Below are 8,697 nucleotides of genomic sequence, written 5' to 3'. Positions count from 1 at the left end.
CCAACAACACTTGTCTGGGTGTAGTGATTTTGCCAGCTATTTCTAAAGGGGAAGGAATTCTTGTCTGCCAATGAGTGAAAGCCAGAAAAGCAGAAATAAAAGTGGGAAAAATAAAAGTGGGAAAAATAAGGAGAAAAGAAAAAAAAGCAAGTCCTAACACACACTGGGAACATAGTTTGGAGGAAAAGGAAGCTAATGATGGAGCTCACACAACAGCCTTTGGAGCCCACTGCTGACTGCAAAGGGACTCGGAAAAACTAGTGAAAATCCCATCTCCTTTCAGGATTCCCACCACAGGCTGTGCAAATCACCAGGACCAGCTCAAAGGGCAGCAGTCTCCAACAACTGCATCTCCTCTACCCAGCCCCACACAGATATTCTCAACCCCCAGAAGACAGCCATGTCTCCATGTGTTGCCAGTCAGCAGCACTTCCAATAGTAGCTTTAGGAAACACCTGAAGGACAAATCATCCTTTTTATCCATTTCCCTATGGAGTGAATTGGGGAGGAAAAAAAATCTTACTATCCTCCTTTGGGACATAAAGGGACATCGTTGCATAAACCACAACGGAGCAGTGGAGCAGCCATAGAAATGATTCACTCCCTTTCTTGCACATGGGTGGAGACTCATGCACTCAAAAACATCAGACTTCACATCAGGGTGATTTAATTGGATTTATTGGAGGAAAACAATTAGTCATCCCTTTAAATTGTCATTATGATAGAAATCTCGATATGTATACATGATTGTCAAGGCAGAGAACCACTTGCGACGTAGCCCCATTAACAATTTGCAGTATTGCAAACTCATTATGCAGATAAAACTTTTGCAATGCCTTAATACATGCATGGAGTAAATACACATTCTCCCTTCTGTTTGGACATGGATGCTGTTACGAACTTGTATCAATCACAAGACCTGCAATATTAGGCACACTGACATTCCTTGATTAAGATTTAAGCCTTTGTAGAAAACATGCTTGCATTTTCATTAAAAGTCAACCGAGAGATGTTCTGCAGTTGGGGATATTTGGGGAGTCACTAGTCTGGGTAGACTGGGCTTTTTTTCATTATTTGCTGATCCAAATCAAATATCTATCCTAAAAAAGGCCCAGAATGTTTTTTCTCAACTAGAGGCCAATGTACAACAGGATGCTGACATTGCCTTGACCAGAAACATGAGTCACACTGTTGTCTCCCACTGTGCTACAACCTTCCATGCTCTTCACTTTGTGGGTCATGCTACAGCTTGATCTAGTAAGACATCACATGTGTGATGCCATGCTGGGCTCAGGGGATGCAGATGAGAGATGGAAAAGCTCGGAGCTACCCTGAGCACCCCCTAGGAGCTCCCACCCACCAGGAACCACAGCGCACGTCCACCTCCTCGTGGAGCCATGCACCACGTGCTGCCTCAGCAATCTGACCTCAGGCTGATTTACAACCATTATTAATGATGATTTTTTATGCTGCCATGTAGCACTTCAGCAATAGCACAGCATCCTGGCTGAGCATCAGCCTTGAAGGTGGGCTCAAGACTTCTTGGTGCTTTCAGTCACCACGGAGCAGTCCCTTGCATAATTTCCAAGGACTGATACTTGCTCCCTATGCTACTGGCATGATGTTTTCTCTCCAGCCCCGCTGCTTGGCATGCCCTTGCCAGGAGCCCAGAGGAATTTGCCAGCCTTTTCAGATGGCTCTGTCTGGAGTATTGGGAACTTGAGCATCTCCCACACTAACACAGCAGCTGCTCAGGAGCTCGGACCATTGCCCTGCTGATGCCAAGAGGATTGGGCTGGAGGTACTAAAAGTACCATGTGGCCATCCTGTACCCTACCCTGCCTTAGAAACACCAGCACAAATGAAAATGGGTCAATGATTAAGGGATGAGAAGGCAAGGGCATGATTTCCATGTGGAAGAAGGAAAAAGTACCACACCAAACTCTTCTGCAGATAAATGGTGGTACTACATGGTGGTTCAGGGATTAAATGCTAGTATTTAGGTGGTGATGCTTTGAAAAGGATGGGATAATTAGCTCAGCTCTCTGCCCTATCTTGTGCAGGCAAATAATCACAGCATCTTGGTCCCCAAAATGCAGTTCATTCTGCAACAGGTGAGAAAGAAATATCTTGCAGGAAGAGAAAAATACTAAGTATTGAGTGAACCAGTCTAAGTTTTGACTAAGAAGAACAAACCAAATGAAAAAAAAAGAAAAACCAAAGAGACACACCAACATGCTTCTTGATAGTCCTGAGCGTTAGCAACCCAGGGAAGGAATTTTTGATGTGGATCAAATTTTTAAGCATTGTATTAAAAAAGGGACCCTCCCCTCCCCGACTCCCTGTTTCTAGACACGTGTATGTGACTGCTGCATAGTTTTAAGCTGCTCTGAATGGTGACTCTTCCTGTACATGCTGCAAGGCATTCAACAGAAAGACAAAATACATTACCAGGCTTTGCAGTATCTTGTTTACAAAACATCAGCTTTTGCATTTACTCAACTTAACGATGGATTTCAAGTTACAGATACATTGAGTCATTTAAAAGCAAAATGTAGAAGTAAACCCCTTGAAGAAAAGGTTGGGTTGAATGTGCATAAAGAAAAGGCTTGGGAAATACAGAAACAGTGAACAGCAGTTTAATACATGCAGTGCAGTATCATGCATTTACTGGACATCTGATGTCATCATTAGTTCAGCAGTGTTTTTTCACAATGCTTGTGAGTGTACATGCCCTGATTCCACTCTGGAGCATGGAAAAATGTAAGAGTCGCTCTTCTGACCTTATCATTTATGAAGAGGAGGAAAAAAATAGCTATCTGGACAGATCAGTGGCATGGTTCGTGGTGGGGAAGGGGTCTTGAAAACCGGAGTCTGGGATAAAGAGCTTTTATCCTCCGTTACAAACACTATTTACACAGCTTTGACCCAACCGCACAAAGTCGGACCAAAAAACCTGAACCAACTCCTGATCTCCCACCGGTGGGATCTGTGATTCCTGGGGCCGCAACACACACACACACACACACACACGCACACACACACACACACACACACGTGTCACGGAGCCCGGACCACCCCGCAGACAGGATGGGAAGGCAGGACCCACCTGCAGGGATATGGGGAAAAATGAAAGGGATTGTGTAAAACTTGCTGCTGGGCAAGAAATCTGGAATGACTAATTTACCAGGGGAAACTCTGTTCGTGCAAGGTTTGTGAGCAGGTTGCTGTTTCCTCACTCAGCCATTGCTCACAGTGACTTGCCAACTAATCCTCCACATTTGGTTTTGATGCTGTTTTCCTTGGATGCTGTAGTCTCCAGGTGTGTTTCTGCTCTGCTTGAATGAGTGTAATTCTTAGCATCAAGTTTCTGGTGCAAATAAGCATGATAACAAAGGCAAAACTCCCTTCCCATGAATAATTTCTGGGATGCATTCAGGCCCCAATTCAGACAGATAAATACGCATGGGAGCAAGAACACAAGTAATCCCATTAAATGGGAATTTTCAAACACTGAAAGGATGATACTTCTGTACCTCGGGGCTCAGTCTAGAAACTTATTTTGCTAGTAGATAAATCCCCTGACTCTTTGGAGAGAGCAAAAGCAACAGGCTACAGTCCGCATGAACATGTTGGCAAAGTCAGTCTGGTGTTTTTATGTAGCGCTCACCCAGCGCTGCTCAGGGCTGGAGCTGTTATCACAGGGGGAAATAATAGCACAGGTTTCCCTATATCTGATCTAGGGACAATCTGACAATCCTTGATGATCACATCAAAGAACAATATTCTCCTTGCTCACCAATGGCTGAAAGCTATCTGGCTTTCCCTGGGGGTTTGTTTCACTAAAAATAGGGTCACAGTTAAGGAAGGGGCAGCCCCAGGGCCGGCTGCCACTGCATTTCTGGGGCACCCTGGAGGTCTGCGCTCTGGTTTGCAGAGGGTTTGGGGAGAAAAGGCAGAGGTCAGGGACTGTGCTGGCTCTTGGGGCTGGGAAAAGGTTTGGACAAGTCCCTTGGGGCCGGGCAGGGGCCCAGAAGAAGGAGAACTGGTTACAGAAAAAATACTGTCAATAGACATGGAGGTATGCAGGACACATGCACAGTGGAAACCCCTATCTAATGCCTACTGCAGAACTACATGGAGATGTCTACCAGTGGGCTGACACCCCTTTTTGTGGTTTGATTCATATCAGGAACGAACCTCTATCATTGCTTGGTTTTATTTCAGCATCACAACCATAACAGACACACAAGGCATAGGTAAAAATCCTACTTTTTTTTCTGCACCCACTACTCTAATGGCACCTGTACAATAGCAACCAGGACAGAAGACACATCACCAGCAGAGTAACACAGTCTCAGGAAAGCATCACTGCCAGGTTTTCCCCGTACTCCTACTTCCCCACTAGCCATACCGTGGGGCCAATATCCACTTTGTGCTGCAGAAGGGGTGATCCAGCAGAAAGTTAGGATGCACTGGGAATGAAGTCACATGCAAAATCAGCAGCAGAAGCCCCTGCCACTGCAATACTGACTTTCAGCTCGCAGAGTTCACAGGCAGCCTGTCCTCACAACTTCTTCTGCAGGCTAAGGGGCCAGCTGGAGGTTTTCTGGATTTTTTTTTTGTTTGTTTTCCCAGCAAGAGCACTGCTGTTGGCATCAGAGATGGCCTCTGTGACTCTGGAGGTAAAAATCAACAATCAAAGCTGCAAGCAAAGAAAAAGAAGGGGAAGGAGCTGAGGAAAACAGGTTACAAAGGAAAAACACATTGGTGCCAGTAAAGTAAAGCAGAAAAGGGTAACAGACAGGTGAGTCCAGGCTGAAGTCCTCATGTGAGGAGCAAAATCACACACTGTTTAGCAGGACGGTCCATTGGGAAAGAGCCCAGAGGCTTTTTTCTACCTGCTCCTTCATGGCAAGGCCAGTTGGGGATTTGTTTTGAATCTTCTTCTTTGGGGCTATTAGCACTTTCCCCACATGTACACATTATTTACTCCTGGCTTTGCATTCGCATGTGAGAGTGGCTGAGCAGAGGTGGATTGGGGCAGGGGAAGGACACACAATGGCACTGGAGCATCCCTGGCAAGCGATGCTGGAATGTTTGCCATGCCAGGCTGTGCTGCCAAGGGGCAAACGGCTCCAGCCCCCTCCATAAATCTGGCCTGGGTAAGTCATCCAGTTAACAGATTTACCCAGATTTAAACTGAGAAGTTTTAACCAAGAGATACTTCAGTACTCAATGACAGGAGAGATCTCTAAGCATTTGGTGAACCCCGGTCAGGTCTCCAGCTGTGTTTCACTGATACAAAAGAAAAGCTTTCCACCACCCCAAGTTGTAGCAGAAAGAAACAATTTTGCTTTTAAGTGCTTCTGTTTCTTGTCTTAAGATCCCAGCAGCTGATAGCAAGCCAAAGAGAATGACGATAAATTACGCAACTACAGCAGAATATTACTTGCAGGAAGGAAAACAAATCACCCTAATTCCAAGTGTGGAAGGAAAGAATACCCCTCCCAACAAAAACCACAGAAAGCATCCAGCAAGGAGGGGCAGCCAGCGTATGGGAACTCCCCCAGCTGCAGGACAGCATGTCTGCCTTTGCTCCCATCACTGCTCTTTGTTTTGCTGATGGAAATCCATTTGCTTTTCTTTTTTTCTGCAAGATACATTTGGATGCTGTATTTTGATCAGTGGCCTCAGCAACTACATCAAGTTCAAGCCAGACCTCAGGTTTCAGAAGAGAAGGCAAAGAGGGAATGCTTGAGCCCTAACCTTTAAAACCACTCTACAAAGACAAAAATATTCCCTAACCAAATCCTGCTTTTGGTTGCATGTGTGTAAACATGGGGAACTCCACTGACACCAAACTGGGAGACTGCCTATTTACATCCCTGCAACTGGAGCAAAATAGGGCCAGCTGGGCTTATGAAATCATGGGATTCAAAATAACTTGAATTTCTTGGGATAGGAATCTCTCCTAAACTGAAAGCTTCCTTACTCACACTGGCAAAATAAAGTGGCCTTAGAATGAGTTTAAATGGTATTATACTCATTTTCAGATACCTTTGCAGCAAGACAAAGAGCTCCGAGGGTAAATGCTGATAAAGCTCTTCCTACTCTTTGTCAATGGGGCAGGAGTATATGGTGGCAATGGCCAGGGGATGGGGACAGGAGCAAGGAGATCCCCTGCCCTTTGGTCTGCCCAAATCTTGGTCAGAAGTCCTCACCAGGGAAATTATATGGAGTTTTGCTACCAACCCCCAAGAGACCAATATCTGGCATCTTTCCTAAAATGAGACGTTGAAGTTGAAGCCTTTCTGTGTGAGCATCCATGCCAGCTACCACATGGCGGGGGGCACTGGGGGACCCCAGGGCCTCACTCAGATGTGCTACAGCCCTCCGAAAACAGGGAGCAGCTTAATACTGAGGAAACTAGAGATCTGTCGGGTGCAACAGCTTTAAGTGCCACCAAAGGCATGGCTATTTCAAACAGAGTTGGTGCTCGCTGCCACCTGCTTTTCCAGCTTTTAGCAGTCAAAGTACAATGGATGAAATCCCGGCTCTGCCAGTTGAAGCCAACCGACTGAAGCAGAAGCAGAATTTTGAAGTCTCAATGAAAAATACATGTCTTAGGGTTTTTCCCAGCATGGTCACTATTGCCTGATACATTCAGCTGTGTCTGTGACTGGCTTTCACAATTTCTTGTGCAGGATAACTGAGGTGAGCGTGGCAATAGAGCACACTGCGGGGAATGGCTTGTGCCTCTGGCTGGGGATGGACCTGTCTGGGGTGCGAGAGGCTCACAGCGGCCAGGGAAGGGTGCCTGCCTCTGCCACCCACCTCCCTTCTCTCCTCCTCGAAGGAAAATCACAGCTGGGAAGGATGTAGAAGTAACCTGGAGCCCTTTGGCAAATCTGGGCAGATTTGCTCTCCTCTCTGTTTCAAGCTGCTTTAATGCACAGCTGCACAACAGTCACAGCGGTGTTCCTAAATGATGCACCAGCACACAGAGTCACTTGGGAAGGGCATGTATTTAGTAATTTAAAAAATACAGAAATTGAGTTTGCTTTTGTATATGAGCTTCTGGGGAGGAGGGGAAGGGAGGCAGGGCCACCACTGCCGCCGCATGTGCCCATGCCTTTCGGCAAGGCCCTGCTTTCCCTGCTCAGTGCTCCTCGCCAGCCCTTGGCCAGAGCTAAGCGTGATGGAGCAATGCTACACCAGATCCTGCACTTTGCACCCAAGAACCTGTCAGTGCTTCACAGAGGGGTGCAAGCATCACCCCTTTTCCCAGGGGTGAAACCCAGGCACCCAGAGATTAAGGTCCAAACTTTTCTATTTGGTTTCCAAATACTCAGTTTTGGCCATTCTGGGAGGTGCTGAGCAACAGCAATGCCAAGAAAAGCCCCGAGGAGCTGCAGGTGCTCAGCACCTCTGGCACGGACCCCTTGGGCTGGATGCGCCCTGCACCAGAGGCCAGGCTGGGAGGAGGCTGGTGAATTAAATGTCTTGCTCGAGGGCAGCGCAGTGAGTCAGTGGCAGAGGAGGACTATGACTCCTGGTCCTGCATCTTCCTTTTCTTTCATTCTGCCTGTAACACACAGCTACCTGAAGGAGAAAAGAGCTGAAGGATGAGACTGTGCTCTGTCATTTCGTTTGCTCAGCTCTGGTTGGCTCCTGACCAGCGCCGTGTACCTGCCTCTCCTCTGAAACAAGGGTGATACAGACCCCCAGCACTACAGGAATAAGGCCAAGGATGAGCTGACTCCCAGCTGGTGGCAATTTAACTCTCACCATGGCTTTCAAGGAGGAGGAGGGGAAGGAAAGCAGCAGTTTCTTAATCTGAGCAGTAACAGCTCTGCTAAAGCCAGGCAGACTTGCAGTCCAATTCGAGGAGCGAGAAATGGCATGCTATTGAAATCCTCCCATGTTGCAAAGTTAACATCAGTTCCTACCTACAGAAATAGCCAATCCCCCAGCAAACTGGAAGGAGGGACATTACTGGAAGTACTTTTTAAAAGAAAAAAAAATATAATGCTCAGAAAAGTATCTCTATTTAAATAATCCAGTTGAGATGTTCGTAGTTAATGGAAAAAAAATACAACATATACTGTTAGCTACACTGAGAAAAGAGTAAATCACTGGGGAAAAGAATGAGTGTTCGTTAGTTAGAACATTGCTAGACTCACATATATATATATATATTTATATATATGTATATATATGTACAGCACCAGAGACTGTTAGATCTGTTCCCCCTGGAGTCATTGCAGTTTGTGATAAATGAAACATTTCAGAATTGCAGTATAAAATATGGCCGTAAAAAATCTTCTTTCTTCTAGTCCTTTGCTGAGTGTGCACCACAGGGTGGGATCACGCAGAGGAACCCTGCCAGCCCAGCCGCCTGCCCGCTCCTCGCCGCCCCGGCTCTCACTTGCTCCCTGTGTGCACTGTGGTCACTGTGGTGGGTCTGGGTCTCCGGTCCCCTCCTACTGCAGAAACGCCTGAAGAAGCAGATGAAACAAAACTACAGAGAGTGGATGGAGACATACCTAAAAGGAAAGCCAGAAACAGAATTAGAAATGTTATTTTTGGAGGCTGGAATGTGGGCAAAGCTGCATTTCTTTCGTAGCACGCTACAGAGCGGAGGGGACCGCAGCTGGAGACGGCGCTCCTGCTCTTCCTGCAGCGATGGGTTGG

General features: G+C 46.6%; 1 protein-coding gene across 2 annotated transcripts in view; it reads right to left on the bottom strand.

Annotated features, from left to right (window-relative positions):
• Nucleotides 1-675: 675 nt before the first annotated feature.
• The window catches only part of CAMK1D (calcium/calmodulin dependent protein kinase ID), a 228,468-nt gene continuing 220,446 nt past the window's right edge, over nucleotides 676-8,697 (bottom strand). Inside the window, exon 10 of one of the 2 annotated variants that reach the window (XM_072857936.1) lies at nucleotides 676-8,549. In XM_072857936.1, coding sequence (XP_072714037.1) covers nucleotides 8,428-8,549 — 122 coding nt within the window. In that variant the 3' untranslated portion in view covers nucleotides 676-8,427. The remainder of the gene's footprint in view (nucleotides 8,550-8,697) is intronic. The other variant, XM_072857929.1, reaches the window with a different exon arrangement.

Source organism: Ciconia boyciana, chromosome 1 (genome assembly GCF_034638445.1).
Source record: "Ciconia boyciana chromosome 1, ASM3463844v1, whole genome shotgun sequence".
NCBI lineage: Eukaryota > Metazoa > Chordata > Aves > Ciconiiformes > Ciconiidae > Ciconia > Ciconia boyciana.
The sequence above is the reverse complement of the archived record's forward strand: the minus strand, read 5'-3'. Positions and strand labels throughout refer to the sequence as shown.